Genomic DNA, 17,359 nt, shown 5'->3' with positions numbered 1-17,359 from the left:
CACCTGCTCAGCCCCTGAGCAGAGGCAGCTGGCAATGGTCATCTAGTCTGGTCCCTCCCTGGGAGATAGGGGACAGAGGCAGGGTCTCAAGGGGACCATCCGCAACTGAGCTCCAGAGAAGCCAACTCTCCCTCATGGGGAAGGAGGTTGGGATAGGGGGTAAGGGGTCTCCCACCTGGTGTGTTTTGTTCTCTCTCCATCTTCCCTCTGTACATTCTTCCTCTCTCTCTCATTGTTTATCTGCTTCCTTCTGTCTCAAGTGTTTCTCTCACTGTGTCTGTTTCTCTGCCTGTCTGTCTGTCTGTCTCTGTCTTACCAGATGTCTGGCTGGAGTGAGGGCACCAGCCCAGGGATGGGGTGGGAGTAGAGGGTGTGAGCTTGGGGTTGGTCACCCCAGGACCTTGGTCCTCACTCTCATCACAGCCGGCTTTCTTCGAGGCCAGGACTGGGTGATGGTGTCGCTACTCCCGCCGCAGTCTGACGCCACACTGCCCGGGCCCGCCAGACTGGAGGGCGAGCCCCAGGGGGACCTCATGCAGGCACCGGGCCTCCCAGGCTCCCCTGCCTCACAGAACGTAAGTACCCAGCGTGTGGGCCCAAACACAGCCCAGCAGCAGCTGGACCAGTCCCCCCCACCTCAGGGGACCTCCTGGGATCTGCCTTGTCCCTTCCAGCAGTGAGCAAATTACCCAGTGACTCCAAGATCCAGAGGGTTTGGATCCCCACCTCTGCTTATCCCTCTGTCTGGGGCTTTCCCAGGGCAGGGCTGTGCATCCCTCTGACCTGGGGCACCTCAGATCCAGGAGCAGAGTGCCCTCATCAGATTAGGGCTTCCAAGGGCAGTCTATGTCTCCTCGATCATTTGGGAGTCCCCCAGAGCTCAGCCGCAGACCCCATTACCGTAGCCCAGAGTAGGGTCCTGGTCCAGCCTCTACTCACAGGCTCTCTACCCTCTGTCCACCCCAGAAGCTTGCTGGCTTCAGCTGCTCATCATTTGTGCCCGACGGCCCCCCAGAGAGGGCACCCTCACTGCCCCCACAGAGCCCCAGCGTCGCATCACCAGGCCCCGAGCAAGTCCACTGCCCAGCCGGCCCGGGCCCGGGCTCCTTCCGGCTCTCGCCCTCAGACAAGTACCCCAGCTTCGGCTTTGAGGAGGGCCCAGCAAGCAGCCCTGGGCGCTTCCTCAAGGGCAGCCATGGGCCTTACCACCCATACAAGCGGCATTTCCATGAGGACGTCTTCCCCGAGGCCCAGACCACCCTGGCCCTCGATGGACACTCCTTTAAGACCCCGGGGGCACTGGAGGCCTTCGAGGAGATCCCCGTGGATGTCGGGGAGGCTGAGGCCTTCCTGCCTGGCTTCTCAGCAGAGGCCTGGAGCAACGGGCTCCCCTATCCCAGCCAAGAGCACAGCCCCCAAGTCCTGGTGAGTACCAGTGGCCGGTGGGCATCCCACCCACCCCAAGGGGTCCTAATTACCAGAAGCCCAAGATGAGTCCTCTGAGATGAAACTCTGCCTTCCCTTCCCAGACCTTCCCCATCTTGGACTCAGGGTCTGTGGGCGCCAGGAAAGCAGCGAGCTCAGAGAGCTGGGGTCTCAGCTTCCTTGTGGCCTCCAGGTCATCTGGGGGAGGGTTGTGTGATGCTGACCTGCCCTGGCCATGGAGGGGCCAAGGTGAGGGGAGGCAGGAGGTCAGGCTAAGGAAACTGGCAGCTCCCCAGAGGCTCCTGAGTCAGGATTCCCATGTGTGACTTCTCTGTTTAAGAATCCCCAGCCAGACCTACCCACCCATATGCAAATGTGAGAAGAAAAACACATTCCAGAGACCAAGAGAAAGGGTTTGGGGAGGAGCCACAGAGCACAGGGTTCCTTCTCCAGCATCAGCATACACGGGTTGAGAGAGGGCTTCCGGTATCTCAGAGGACACTTCCGGGCCCTATTCTTTGCCCAGAGAGGGTGGCCTGGGTATATTCAGAGAAATACCTTGAAAGAACCTTGGAAAGTGGGGATGTCCTTCCACAGTCATACCCACTAGTTGTGTGATCTTGGGCAAGTCACTTAACCTCTCTGGGGCTCGTGTAAAAAGAGGAACAGCCTCCTAGTCTTGTTGCCCTAGGAAGAGAAAAGTTAGAGGGGGGTTTAAGGGTCCCCGAGATAGTGGGCACTGAGTGGGCTTAGGCTGGGTTGTGCCTGCTTCAGATGCTCACCAGCTCTCCTCACCTCTTATTCTCAAACAGGCTCCCACTCCATCCCCAAGCCACCCCGACAAAGCCTGAAGGGGTTGGGTACCTACCAGTAGCGGCCAAGACAGGACCCTTGGTTCTGGGGCCCTTTGGATGGCTTCTCCTCAGGCCCATTGAACGTGACAGTCACTCACGGTGAGGGTGTCATATTAGCTACTGCCCCCCAAGTCCACTCGCTGCCAGCCCCTGGGCATCATGCCAGAGGCTTTCTCTCAAGTGCCCCATTTAATCCTCACGACAACCCTCGAAAGACTTCCCACTATCCCCATTTTGCAGCTGAGGAAACCGACATTCCATAGAAGTCAAGTGACTTTCCCAAGGTGTCCTTTGGCCCTATAGGAAGTGAGGCTGAGATTTGAGCCCACTCCCTTCCCCCCTACGCAGTGAAGAGAGGCTTGGGCCCAGAGAACCACAGCTAGCTGGTTGACTCACAGGGTGACCTTGGACACGTCCCTTCCCCTCTGTGGGCTCAGCCCCATCATCTTCCAAATGAGGCGGTTGGACCTCGTGCTGTTGGCCCTTCCAGGCCTGAGATTCTATGATTATGCTATCTCTGCATCAGCAACCCCAGGGCACATCCAGAAAGAGCCGACAGTTGATTTGATCCTCAGGGCCCAGATGCTGGTTCCCCGGGCCCCCCGGAAGCCCAGGAAGAGTGGGCTTCTTCACCTTCCAGTACCTAGCCGTGCACTCCCTCTGACTCTACTCAGGGTAGAGCCCCGTGCTAGTCTCTGGAGGCCCCATAGGGAGCTCACTACCCATGGAAAGCCAGAGCCTGGCTGCCAGCAGCTATGGGTTCTCTGTGCCAGGGTAAAACAGCCATGGGGCTCAAGCAGACCAGCAATGAGAGAGACTCCCCAGAGCAGGCAGAAAAGGCCTTTGAGTTGAGGATGGCCGGGAGATAGAGTGGGGAGGACTCATCAGCCCCCTCCAAGGAGCCTGCCAGAGCTCCTCTGCGCTTTGCCAAGGAGGAAGGGGCAGGGCTTTGGGTCACCAGCTGGGCCAACCTGTCTGGCCACTTCCTGTGCTCCCCCTACTAGGGCTCTGCAGTGGGAATTCTAGAGCAGGACTTTTCCAGGTGTCCTTCACAGGCCTGCTCCAGGAGGCTGGCAGCTCTGAAAGCGAGCAGATCCCAAGCCAGTCTTGATGCGTGGGATCAGGCCCCGTATCTTCACACTATTCCAGAAAGATCTCTGACCCTACCCCACTTCACTGTGACCATTGTCAAATCTCCCTCAGTACCCCCCAACCCCAACCCGGACAGCTTGCCCTCTGCCTCTCACCTGAAGAGAGGTGCGGGGTAGGGATTCCAGCCCCAGCTCCACGGCTAACCTGCTGAGCTCCCTCAGAAAAATCCCTGACCTTCTCTGTTCTCCATTTGGTCTCTAGGACTAAGCTTTGGGGCAAGCAGAGTAGAGGTTGCTTTCGTGTAAGTTTCAAAGCCACAGAAGGGAGGGAGGAAGAAAACTAAGGCCTCACCTGATCATCTGGTTTTTTTTTGTTTTGTTTTGTTTTTTTGCGTTCCAGCAGGGGTCAGAAATCAAGGTCAAGCCCCCAGCTCTGGAGACTGGCCCTGGGATGTACTGTTACCAGCCCCCCTTGCAGCACCTGTACTGTCCCTCCCAGCCCCCCTTCCATCAGGTGGGTCAGGGACAGGTGGGCCCTAGGATACTATGTGGTATGAGGTGTGATGGTATGAGGCGTGGAAGTGAGTGTGCATGCCTGCATCCCCAGGGAGGGGCTGCCTGAGTCCAGGGCCCCCTGGGTGGGGGGCCAGGGCCCCATGGGGAAAGAAGCAATCGTCCTTCTCTAGGAGGAGGTGGGGTTCATCTGAGAGTTGCAGAAGGAGAGTCTCAGGAAAGAGAGTGGGGCTGAGAGTGGGGCACGGCCCAGATGTGAACCAAAGAGAGAGAGAGGAGAGCCCAACAAAGACAGGGGCCAAGAGAAAAGGAATGTGTGGGGTGACTGAGCAGAAAGGCAACAATGGGCTCCCACCTGGGTCTGCCACTGTCTTACTATGGAGCCCTGTCCCCTAACTTCCCTTTCACCGAGACAGGGTAGGACCAGGCATGGAGGTGGGGGGACCTTCCCACCTGGAAGGCTCCACGACCCCATCATCTCTGACTCTCCCCCCTCCCCCACCCCACGGCCAGCCTCAGCTCCTTTGACATGGCCAGGATGCCAAGTAATTGCCCCACACTGGCATGGGATGCAGGTTTTTAAAAGAGGGAAAGAAAAGAGCCCCAGAGCTGCCAGGCAGATCCCAGGAGTCACCGGGCAAGACGGAGCAAGTGGCTGCCCAGCGCCCAGCTCCATCCACCTGCAGCCTGGCGCTGAGACAGGCCCTGCCTGTGGAGCAGGTTCTACTCCTGGCTCTTTAGCTTTGCCCCTGATCTTGGCCAAGCCAGGGAGGCAGGCACGTTGCGGGGGGAGGGTGCTGTGGGGGAGGTGGTCAGACTGCTTGCCGTGAGGGAGGGAGGCGAGAAAGAGATGGAGAGGTGCCAAGGGAGACCAGAGGGGTCATCCTCGCTGCCACAAGGAGCCCAGCTGGAATGGCTAAAGCCCTCCTGAGGCTCGGAGTCTGACCCGGGGCAGGGGGTGTCCCCGAGGCAGCCTGGCCCATCAGGGATGGAGCCACAGCGGGGTTCAGGGGCTGCCAGACCTCAAGTGGCCTCACCGTGCCCAGCCTGCTTTGATGCCTTCTGCATTCCGCACCCCCCCACAACAAGATGGCCGCACCCAGGGCTTTATAGAGGCTGCAGAGAGGGTGACTCAGGCACCTGAGTCGGGTGACCTGGAAAGAGCACCTCAGCCCGGAGCACATGGGGGAGTCAGAGTCTCCTACCCCCTTTGCCCCCATAAAACACCACCCCTGGCACCGCAGCCACTCCCTTTGCCGTAAAACCACCTCCTACCCCCACCTGCCCACCACCATGACCGGCCCTTTCAAAGAGCCACTGAAACTCATAAAAGGTGGCAGTGCCCAGCAAACAAGTGCCCGGCCTGGACACTCCACTTCCGACCCAGCTGCTCCCGGAAATGGAGGGGAGGTCTGGAGGGCCTCACAGTCTCTGGCCCAGCCGGGCTGCTTCCCCATTGCCATGGAAACCGGAGGACCTGGATGGCCTAGAGGAAGGAACTGCAGGAGAGGAGCTTTGAGGTCTCTGAGATCTCACGTCTGGGGATGGAGATCTCCTCAGAGGCCCTCAGATGTCCACGCCCTTGGCCAGCCCCCTCAGATGGCTCTGCTCTTGGAGCCAGTAACCAGGGAGAGAAGAATCTAGCATCAGCTCTCTCTCTGGATGTATGTGAACAGGCTGTGGGGGATGGGATTCCCCCACCTTGGGAAACACCGGTTACCATGGCAACCACTCTGCCCCTTTGACTCCTACAGTACTCACCAGGTGGTGGCGGTTACCCCATTCCCTACCTGGGCTCTTCACACTATCCGTACCAGCGGATCGCACCTCAGGCCAGCACTGATGGGCACCAGCCTCTCTTCCCCAAACCCATCTACTCCTACAGGTATGTTTCCCGGCCTCCCTGGCGTGGAAGGCAGAGGGGTAAGAGGACCAGTGGGGAAACTGAGGCACAGAATCCTCAAGGTACAAGATGATGGACATCATATGGGTATGGAAATCATACCCAGCAGGCTTCGAGAAGATGCTGGAGAGGAGATTCCTGAATGCGGGCAGGCGGATAGACTAGATCACCTCTGACCTCCTTGTCTGACCCTGTGGAGCTATGTCAGAGGCTCTACTCAGCAGAGGCTGGTGCCTTGAGATTGGGCCCCCAAAGTTCTGGCCTCATGGGGTCCAGGCCTGGGACTGAGAGTTGAGGAGGGAGGCTCGGCCCTAGGGACAGAGCGAAGACCAACCCCCAAAGCTCTCCTGGAAATAAGTGAGGGATGAGGTCTACAGGTGCAGCTCAGGCAGCCAGCACCTGCAGTGTCGGGGCTGGGGTTATAAGCGCCAAGCCCACAACCCTCAGCCCATCTAGGACACCTTTCCCCTGAGCTTTCACTCCTCCACAGTGACACCTGACCTCCTGTGTCCACAGTGACCAGGTGTCCACAGTGACACCTGACCTCCTGTTTGCCAGGCCCCACATGGGATCAGGTCATCAGCCAGTGTCCAAGCTCAGGGAAGGACAAGGAACTCAAACAGCAACCCCGAGCACAGAGAAGGGGTTTGTGGGAGGCAGGGTGGGGCACAGAAAAGAGCATATCCCATCCTTGGAGGCCAACAGAACTGAGTTCAGGTCCAGGCTCTTGAATTGACTAGCTGTGAACCTCAGGCAAGTTCCTTAATCTCTCTGTTTAAGAAAAAACAAAAAAGAACAGCAAGATTCAGGCCTTTGGAAAGGTTAAGTGAGAGAATGCGCTTGGCACACTGTAGGGGCTCAAGAAACCGTGGTTCCATCCCTTCAGCGAGCAGTTGGCTGAGGGCTGACTGGTAATGACAGCTTCCATTTAACGAGTGCCTTCTATATTCAAGGCATCATCCTCAATCCTCACAACTCTGAGGTAGCTATTACTTTCCTTACTTCAAAGTTGAGGAAACTGAGGTTCAGAGAGGTTAAGGCGCTCACCCCAGGTCACACAGCTAGTGAGTGGCCAGGCCAGGATGACAACCCTGATCTCTCAGATTCCACAAGACCCTTGTATCTCAGTAATTCCCGACGTCAGTGGACACCTTCTCATCCTTTCTCCTTTCAACCTCATAGAGCCTCCCACCTAAATCCACAGCAGGTTATTTCTCCTCAACTACTCCAGCCAGGGCAGGCAGGGGGTGGGGAGGGGCAGGTCAGGGGGAAACTCCCTGTCTGCTCAGAATTTCAAACCCTCAAGGTTGTGCTCTGCCTTCAGCATCCTCATCTTCATGGCCCTTAAGAACAGTAAAACAGGGAGCCTTCCTGTCAGCGAGATCTACAACTTCATGACGGAGCACTTTCCCTACTTCAAGGTGAGCCCAAGATCCACCCGAGTCCTCCCAGCGCGAGTCCTGGGTGAGCCAGGCCTCTCTGAGCCAGAAGGTTCAGCGGGAAGGTAGAGCACGGGTTAGAATGAAAACCAGGAGAGAACTTGCCTCCTCTTTTCCACACTTCCTCTCGAGAGAGTTCTGCGTCAGGAACAGAGAGCTCGAGCCATTCACCCAAGGTTGCACAGCAGGCTGGAATCCGACCTCATGCTGGTGGAAAGTGGACATGTCAGTCCTGATGGGCTCCAAGAAGCCTCCACCTGCTCCAAGTGGGGAGAGAGAGAGAGCTAGGGAAGAAATGAGAGGCTGTCCCCATCCCTGACCCCCAGGAGGCTGTAGTGTTAGAGGGATCAGAGTAAGTGCTCTAGCCAGCCAGGGGGCAGGGGAGGCTGGGACCCCAGGACCCGTTGCCTTCCAGGGAGAGATTAAGATCTGTCCCTGTGGGTGGCAGGCTCTGCGGCAGTGCTGCCAGAAAGCAGGGTGTGGGCTTCATGGTCTTCAAGCGTCTCAGGGAACTTGGTGGCTCACCTGACCTTCCTACGTGCAACCTCTAGTTCCTGTCATCAACAGAAGGGGCTTCTATCAGATTCCCTCCCTAGAGGTGGGACAGATGCCCTTCTCTCCAGATAGGCAAACACATCAGGGTACTCCTCCTGCTCAAGGTCACACAAAACAGGGGGATGGGTTGGTGGCTCAAGCTGTTTGGCTTCACATCACCCACTTCTGTTCTCGGCATGTGCCCCCATACCCTCCAGCACAGACCTCTGTTTCCAGGGTGGGTGCAAGGGAGATCAGAGCTTGTATGTGAGGAGTGTCTTCTCTGAGGTCTCCACTCTGATGGATCTAATCTCATCTGCCAGCCAGGCCAAAGGTGGGAGCTGAGGCCCAGGTCCAGAACTCAGCTCCCACCAGCCAGAAGGTGGTCTCTAGCCCCACTGGCTTCCCAACTGTCCCGCCTGAGGATGATCTGAACCCAATACTCCAACAAGTTTGAATTTGCCACGTGGCGATCAAAGGAGGAGTGGGTCAGATGGCCAGCATGGTCTGGCCAGGGAATGGGGAAGTACCGTCATCTACCAGAAATTCTGGAATGGAGAGGAGGAGGGAGGGAGCTGTCTCCCAGATCTGAAAAGCATCAAAGCCAATATCTAGGGCTGCCCCTATATCCTGACAGATCCTGAGATGAGAGCTTCCCTAACCCCAGAGCTTTTAGAGGGTCCTATATAGGGCTTCAAAGGGCCAGGCCAGAGAGAGGGAAGTGAGGACCCTGCCCTGTTCCTCTCAGCCCTTCCTCCCTGCCAACTCCTGGCCTGGCCCCCAGCCCCTCCCTGCATCTCATCTTCCTGGCTTAATTATTTTTCCTGGGAGCCGTGTAATCCCTGTTTTATGGGGCTGAAGAGTGAAGAGGTCTAACAACTTTTTTTTTTTTTTTTTTGGTTCTAGTTGTTGTTCTTAGCCAGTTGCATCACTCCCTCACTCCTGAGTTTACATTTGACTTCAGAGAGAAAGCATCTGTGAGGATGGGACGGGCCCCAGTAGTGAAGCCAGCTCTATAGGGTGACCTGGGCAGGGCCCTTCTTAAGGGGACAGAGCTGGAGTCTGGGCTCTGTCACTGTCTTCTGTGTGATCTAGGGCCAGGCCCTTTCTTCCCTGGACCTCAGTTTCCCAATCTGTAAAATGGTCAGGTTGGACCAGTTGGCTCATCCATTCCCTCCAATTCTGACGCTTCCCCTCTGACCTACCTAAGGCCGGCCTCCTTTATCGCTCACTCTCCATTTGAAGGGTCATTTTTCCCAACAAGAACAGAGTGGACCCTAGGGTGGGTAGCTCTCATGCCCCGGGCAGTGGAGGTGGGCGTCCTGTAGCCCCATGAGTCAGGGCTACAGGACCGGGGAAGTGTCCAGCCACTGGGCATAATTGCTACTGCCGACCATCCCTCTTCCAAACAGGAAGTGGCTGGGGTGGGGGGGGGTGCCCTGGCATCCCAAAGTCACAGATTTATGGGCCCATAAAAGGGCCCAGTGCACATTAACTCTGCCCATCAGGCGACACAGCCTTGACTCCTAGTAGGGACTGTCGTGGGAGTTGAAGGTGAATCCCAAGCTGACTGGTCTGGTGACTCGAGAATCCTTCCTCCTGAACCCCAGGAGCCTTGAGGGGGGTCATCTCCACCAGCCCCCTGCCCCCGGCCAGCTGCCCCTGGGAAAGACTCCAGCAGCTCCTGCCAGCGACTTGCCGTGACGCTGGCATCAGGACCCAGTTCTGCAGGGCGTGATTCAGCCCGGCTGCTCCCTGGGGCAAGTGAGCCGGGGAGGAGGGCGTGGCCACCCCTCATCAAGCAGAAACTGCAAGCTGAAAGGGAAAAGGGACCGGGGGCTGAGGGTGTGGGGACCCCACTGGCTGGAGCCGATGTTCTGCCCAGCCACTGCTGGGCTTAGGACTGTCACAGAGGCTGGGACAGAGCTGGAGGAGGGGGGATGGAGGGAGCCCACTGGCACCCCCGCCACCGCCTCTCACCCCACTGAGTCAGCCTAATGGTTTTTACAACCCTCCCTGGGCACAATTACTGCACTGGTGGCATGACTGGGCCTCCTAATGGGTGTTTATTCTGTTGGCACGAGCCCCCTCACTCCCCACCTGAGGGCTGGCCTCCCCACCGGGGCCCCCGCACACTCATGTGAACACTCACACCCACACAGTCATGGATACCCCCACACACCCAGGGAGACTTTCTCACACGCACATCCTTGCACCCAAAGGAACTCACAGGCCCACACCCCAGACACGGGCTCACACCAGGGAGACATATTTAGGGACACAAGCACACACAGACTCATAGCCAATCCCCCCCTCCCACACACACACCTCGCTCTCTCTCCAAAACCCAGCTGTACACACAACATATATGCGACACGAGCACACACCCAAATACGACCTCACCCATCGTTCTTCCCTCCAGGGTTTGCCCAAGCAGCGATGAGGCAGCCCCCAGGGAAAGGATCATCCCCTAGCTTCCCTGGGGAGACCTTGGGGTGTTGTGGTTTGCTTTTGGCACAGGGGTCGGAGCACAGGCCTTGGAGACCCAGGGGGAGCGGTCCAGCTCCAGACAGGGAACGGGCCCTCCCTGTACAAATCACCTCGACAGTCCTCAGAAGGGTCGGCCAGCGGTGGGGATGAAGGCAGATTTTAGGTGAAAATAATTTGCGGCCAAGGTTCCTGCCTACCCCTGCCCCACCCCAGAAGGGTGCCAGACGCAGGCTGGGTGCTGAGGAGGACGACAAGCCCTGGAATGGGTGGTGGTTCGGTGCCCAGAGGGCAAAGGAGTTTTCTGGAGCCCAGACCTGGCTCTGGCTACTTGACCCTGACCCTGATCTTGTCCTGCTCTGCTCCGGCAGACGGCGCCCGATGGCTGGAAGAATTCTGTCCGCCACAACCTCTCTCTCAACAAATGTTTTGAGAAGGTAGAGAACAAATCGGGAAGCTCCTCTCGCAAGGGCTGCCTGTGGGCCCTCAATCCGGCCAAAATCGACAAGATGCAGGAGGAGCTGCAGAAGTGGAAGAGGAAAGACCCTATCGCTGTGCGCAAGAGCATGGCCAAGCCGGGTGAGAGGCTGGGGGGCAACGCAAGGAAGGGCGTGGTGCGCCTAAGAGCAGGGCGAGGGGTACAGTAGAGGGGAGGGGGAGAGGGAGAGAGGGAGAGAAGCTGAGCAAAGAGAACTTATCAATGAGCGAAGGTCTGAGTGGTTCCAAGGCTGGGGAGGGAGCTTGTGGGGAAAGGGAGGTCTCACGGTGTCCCTCTCTCTTCTCTCTGGGGCCTTCGCAGAAGAACTGGACAGCCTCATCGGAGAGAAGAGGGAGAAGCTGGGCTCCCCACTGCTGGGCTGCCCACCCCCTGGGCTGACCAGCTCAGGCCCCATCCGGCCCCTGGCCCCTCCAGTTGGGCTCTCCCAGCCACTGCACTCCATCCACCCAGCTCCGGGCCCCATTCCTGGCAAGAACCCCCTGCAGGACCTACTTGGGGGACACGTGTCCTCCTGCTATGGGCAGACATACTCGCACCTCTCACCAGGCCTGCCCCCTCCTGGACCTCCGCAGCCGCTGTTCCCGCAGCCAGATGGGCACCTGGAGCTGCGGGCCCAGCCAGGCACACCCCAGGACTCGCCTCTGCCCGCCAACACCCCGCCCAGCCACAGCGCCAAGCTCCTGGCTGAGCCTTCCCCGGCCAGGACCATGCAGGACCCTCTGCTGCCGGACGGAGACCTTGGCACTGACCTGGACGCCATCAACCCCTCTCTCACCGACTTTGACTTCCAGGGTGAGCTGGGGGCGGGAAAGGGAAGGTGGGAAAGGGCTGGAGAGGTGCGTCCAGCGGTGTGGCCCATACCCTCCGAGTCTCCAGGCTGGGGCCTAGCTAGCTGCCAGGTTTCTGATCATTTGAAACGGAGAAGTCCCTAGCCAGCCAGGGGTGCCAAGGGGCAAAGAGAAACGTCCTTGCCCCCATTTCCCTCCTTCTGGTACCCCTGAACATGTTGCAATGGACCCCATCATCAAACCACTCCCAGCTCCAGGTAGCTGGGAAAGAGTCCAGTGTGCCGTTGAATAGTGGCTGTGAGCGACTGCCCATCTGAACATTCCAAGAGGCGGCTGCGTTTTCTCATTCATCTTTTAGGGCAGAAGAAGGAGAGACGTGTTCCCCCCGGGGAAGAATGCAAGACCTCAGAACTAGGCAGGCCCTGCTGAGATTTGGGGGATAGGAATCTAGGGAGAGGTTCTATCTAGTCCAGTCCACCTTGCCCGTCCCATCTCTGCACACGGCCAAGTCCATCCGTTCAGACCTAAACTCCAGTGGATGCCCAGCCCCTGGTCCTGGCCCCGGGAGGCTTGGAGGAGCTGGCTGACGCAGGCCTCAGACCCTCTGAGTACACGGGGGTGAGTGGGGACATCCACAGGCAGCTGGAGACTGCTGACCCTCACAGAGCTCCTGGTCCTGGAGCCCAGGTCTTGGTAAACTTGTTAGGAATGCACAGCTAGAGCCTCAGCCCAGAAGTAGCCAGAAGTGGGGAGCAGCACTCACCGGGGACCATCAGCTTCACGGGTCCCCTCTCCTCTGGGCCTCTAGAACCAGAGGAGGGATTATTAAACCCCTTTCACAAAAGCACATGGAGGTTAAGTAACTTATTCAAGGTTACTTGGCTAGGAAGAAGGAGATTAAGGATTGGAACCCAAGCAGCCAAGTTCAGTCTGGGGTTTAGTCCGGCCCCCTTCCTTCATCCCTGCAGCCCTGATGCCTAGGCCCTGGCCTACCACAACACCGATCCCACAGCCCAGAGAGAAGGACGGGGTAGCAGCAATGACTCCTCCCTAGAGTCACTGCTCCAGGCTCTGCTCTCCCTGGGGCCTGAAGTGGAGGACTTCATCGGGTCCTGCGAGCACTGTTAGAAGATCCTTGGTCTTGACTGCAGATTGCCTTCTTTGGAAGCCTGGGCAAGAGCCAGGGGGAAGAGCACCAGGGCTCCCTCTGCAGGCTAACTCGGGAGTGCACAGCATAGACATCCGTCCTTCCAAAGGGCCCCCTCTCAAGTCCTTGGCTACCTCCGCCCCCACTGCAAAATAAGAGCCCCGGAGATCATCTAAGCTATGGCAGAGGAATCGGAGGGTTCCAGCAACTCCCTGGTGCCAACAATCTGTTCCCTGGTCAAGGTCACCCCAACCATGGTCTTTTTAGCATGTAAGAGCCAAGGGCTGGGGGTCCACAGGGTTCCTCGGTACCTCCCGGTGACTCCTGTTCTCTCCCCCAACTAGGAAACCTGTGGGAACAGCTGAAGGATGACAGCTTGGCCCTTGACCCCTTGGTACTGGTGACCTCATCTCCAACATCCTCTTCAATGCCACCACCTCCTCCCCCACCCCATGGCTTCCCCCCAGGGCCCTGTCTGGCAGAGACAGGCAGTGGGGCCGGCGACTTGGCACCACCCGGCAGTGGGGCCTCCGGGGCACTGGGTGACCTGCACCTTACCACCCTCTACTCGGCCTTCATGGAGCTGGAGCCCACACCCCCCACGGCCCCTGCCGGCCCCTCTGTGTACCTCAGCCCCAGCTCCAAGCCCATGGCCCTAGCCTGAGCCACGCCCAGCAGCCACTCCGGCCTCCATCTGGCCTGGACGTCCCCGCTGGCCGCCCACATCGGGCCCACCTTAAAGGTCAAGGAAGGAAAACCAGCCCTGTCCCCTAAGCCACCAAGCCAACTGATTGTCAGCCGGCAGCTTGGGGGTGAAGAAGATACCCCCCAATGCCGCCCCTCACACATTTCTGCCATCTGGGGAGCCAGCTCCTCACTCAGGATCCCCAGAGACCGAGTGTCCAGGCGAGGAAAGAACATACCCTCCCTAGCTCACACTCATCCACACCTACGTCCTGCATAATATGTGTGCACACACACACACAGTCAAATCAAACCCACACCCACCCACATACCTACTATCCAGAAGAATCAGAACTACACCATCGGGAGCCTGACTCCACTTCTGAGGTGGCTGACAGCTGAGGGCCCAGGTCCTTGTGCGAGATCCAAGACCACCCCGAAACCCTCTTCTAATGTCCGCATGCTCTGCAGGCCTGGCCCCTTCTAGCATGTTCTCTCCCGAAGGCCCCTGTATTTATTCTCCCATCTTCATCCCAGCAGCCTGTCAGGGAGGACTCATTGTGCAGCCTCTCCCCAAGTTGTCTGTGGGTCCCCCAGGGGGCTGCTGTTCAGGGCACCCACCTGGCCAGGCTCCGCCCTGCCTCAGTGTCTGCTCTGTCTGACCTCCCCCAGAATGCCACACAGGAGAGGTAACGGCCACCCCAGGACCAAACTGAGCCCAGTTCTGACACAAAGTGTTTGGAAAAGCCCTTGCCCTCAGAAACTTCAGAGTGTCCTCTTCTCCCAGCCCTGGGCTCTGGAAGGGCCTCTCCAGGGCACGACAATCTCACTCCCTCTCTGTAAGAACTTCATGTAGTTTAGTTCCCAACTTACTAATGACTTCCCACTGGCCCAGGCAGCCTGGGCATTCAGGGAAGGGGAGCCTGACCAGGCTGGCGGGGGCAGGAAGGAGGTGTGTGTGCTGGGGGTGTGGCCCGGCCACCCACCATGCCCTACTGGAGAGTCTAACCCCCACCGAGTGGGAGCTTAGCCTGCCCTGCACCCAGGGGTGACAGCAATCCTCAGAGGTTGGCCTGGGCTTGGTTAGGCACAAGCAGATCCCTAGAAGGCCTGCAGTTTTCCCCTGACCTGGAACAATAAAGCAAGTGCCTGTGATCTTGGCTCCTGAGGCTTCATTTCCAGATTTCCCCTCCCTGGGCAGAAAGGCCAGGCCTTTCTGTAGACACCCTGGTCTGGGATGTCACCCCGACCCTCATTCTGTACTGTGAAGTTTCCAAATCCAATGAGTGAGGCACCTAGGAGGACATCTGGACCAACCTGAGGAGGGTGAGAGGGCAGGTAGGCGGGGCATCTTCCCAGGAGAACTTCTAGAAGGATCCAAGGAAGCAGTTCTCCTGCCCCTAAGAAGGAAGAGGATTCCCTCCCCCCGCCAAACCCCTTCTTACTGAGATTCACCACTTTCCTCCTTGAGCCCCACCATCTCTTCACACAGGAGGGGGTCACTTTCCTGTCCAGGTTGTAACTTCCTGTCCTCCATCTTTCCCTGGTTGGGGCTACGGGTTCCACAGGTGAGGTGACTGGAAGGGAGCCCAGTGCTGCAAACACTGCTGGCCCTGGAAGATGGTCTCTGGGGGGTCAGGGCCCCTCTCAGCTGCACCTCAGCCTCCACCCTCCCTGAGAGCCTGTGTCCAGGACTAGAGGGATAAGGCAGGGTGGGGAGCTGGGGGAGACAGGGCCAGCCGGTGCACCCAAGAGGAAGACCCACCTCCCTCAGCTAGCCCTGACTATAGAGGGAAGGGGTCGGGGGAGACTCTCTGTGAACCCCCTACCCTACACCTCCAGCTCCGGCAGTGAGCAGAGATCAAGATCTCCTCCAGAGTAAAACCTCAGTCCCGTGGGCCCATTGAGTGCACCTACAAGGGAGTTGGCGCCCACACAAGTAAGGCAGGTGGCAAACAGGGTCTCTGAGTTTGTTTTTGTAACCAGACCGGCCCTTAAACTTGAAAGGGCGGCTGCTGTCGGAGCTGAGCCCCGCGCTCCCATTCATAGGCTGCCCCCTGCTGGTCATCTCACAACAAACAGTCACCGTGTGAGGGTGTGAGCTGAATGGATGCAGGGTCTGGAGGTGCCCCGTTCTGGGGGAGTCAGCCTTTTCTTTCTGGCGAGGGGGGGGGTGTTGAGTGGCTCTAAACATAAGGGTTCTAAAATTGGTTAGTTCATGGGTTCATTAAATTGGATGAAGAGGGGCGCCTGGGTGGTTTGCCCGGCCCCGTGAGATCAAGCCCTGCTTTGGGCTCTGCGCTCAGTGCAAGGTCACTTGAGATTCTTTCTCCCGCTCCCTCTGCTCCTCCCTTCACCCCCCGCTCACGCTCTCTCTCTTTCTCTCTCTAAAATAAATAAATAAATAAAGTTTCTTAAAAAACTGGATGAAGAAATCATACCTTCATTGCCACACATCTCAACCTCAAACTTAGCATTTCCCTCCATTACAAATGTCAGCCACAAATCACAATAGCTATAGAAGAATCTGTGACTGGGCGCCTGGGTGTCTCAGTGGGTTAAGCCTCTGCCTTCGGCTCAGGTCATGTTCTCAGGGTCCTGGGGTCGAGCCCCGCATCAGGCTCTCTGCTCAGCAGGGAGCCTGCTTCCTCCTCTCTCTCTGCCTGCCTCTCTGCCTACTTGTGATCTTTCTCTGCCAAATAAATAAAATAAAATCTTAAAAAAAAAAAAAAAGAAGAATCTGTGACTTTGTCATAAGGTAGAGAAATTGCAGATTCGAAATCACAGACATTTTCATACTATATTACAGGTATCACAGAATAGATATGTAGATTCCTATTACATAGTTTTTAATACCTAAAATACTTAGGATTACCGTATATTTTGTACACATAAGACCCTTACCGTTTCTAGGCTTCAGCAGACGATAACAATGGGGTCCATAACACACAAAAAGGTAAAGCGCCCTCGTTTTCGTTAACAGGGTGGTGAGGGATGGATGGTGGCTCTTAACAGGAGGGCCCGGGCAGAGAGGAAGGTGCTGGGGGGTTACAGCTAGCAACTTTTTACCATCGGAAGGGAAGCATCTCAACATTTCATCACGGGTTTGGCAGTCCTAACGTGCACCATACCACAACCAGCCTGGGTAGGCACAAATGGTGGGTCTCTCGGGCTTTCTTGCTCGACCCACTGGCAGGGTCCTTGTGACAATTCCTGAAGAGTCAAAGCCAAGAAATCTGGACCACAGCAGAAAAATGAAATCTGAGGCCCAGATCTGGCCAGGTCCATACGGACCTTCCAGCTCGTCAACATCAGAGCCGGGACCAGATTCACCCTTACCCTGTCTTCTCCCTCCTTCTATTGCCCAGGGACCCTCTACGTTCTCAGGGGAAGTGCCAGGAACCAGAGCAGCAAGGTGCACCCTTGGCAGCAGACCAGTGCCAGAGACATGAAGACTTCCAAGGAGACAGGGGGCCAAGCCTTTTCCCAGCCCAAACTCCTCCTCCAGGCCCAAAGTACATGGGACTCTCGGGGTGAGGGCCAACCCCATAATTCAGCCATCATTGCAGCTTCAGCAACCATCTTGTGGCCACGGACCTCCAAGGATCGTCTCCAGCCTTCATCCACTTCCTGGTCTCAGGGCCTGAATTTCCTGTCTCTTCCTGGTCACCTCCTTCAGGACATCTGTATGCACATGTCAGCAGGTCCCAACCTGAACTCGTCACCTCCCCCAGTCCCCGTCCTGATCCGACTTGGATTCCCAAGCCCCATGACAGCTATCCCACCCTCCACCCCACCCCGACATTCAGGCCCCAGACCAAGCTTCAACTTCAACTCCTTCCTGTCTCCGGCCGTCTCATCCCATCAGCCACCAGTTCTGGAAATCTCCCCTCTGAAAATCTCCACTTCGTCTGTTTCTCGCCATCTCCGTTGATACCCACCGAGTTCAGGTTCCCTTTGGCTGTCAGCCCAAATACCTGCACCACCCTCCCGAG

At 57.5% G+C, this 17,359-nt stretch overlaps 1 protein-coding gene across 1 annotated transcript; it reads left to right on the top strand.

Moving 5' to 3' along the window:
* The first annotated feature begins 329 nt into the window (after positions 1-329).
* On the top strand, positions 330-14,517 carry FOXN1 (forkhead box N1). The gene is made up of 8 exons (XM_080827469.1): positions 330-575; positions 967-1,425; positions 3,771-3,884; positions 5,638-5,768; positions 7,111-7,207; positions 10,618-10,825; positions 11,046-11,537; positions 13,025-14,517. Exons 1-8 carry the CDS (start codon positions 453-455, stop codon positions 13,342-13,344), a joined length of 1,944 nt encoding a protein of 647 aa, XP_080683595.1. The 5' UTR covers positions 330-452; the 3' UTR covers positions 13,345-14,517.
* Positions 14,518-17,359: the final 2,842 nt, after the last annotated feature.

This window comes from Martes martes, assembly GCF_963455335.1.
Source record: "Martes martes genome assembly, chromosome: 16".
Classification (NCBI taxonomy): domain Eukaryota; kingdom Metazoa; phylum Chordata; class Mammalia; order Carnivora; family Mustelidae; genus Martes; species Martes martes.
The sequence above is the reverse complement of the archived record's forward strand: the minus strand, read 5'-3'. Positions and strand labels throughout refer to the sequence as shown.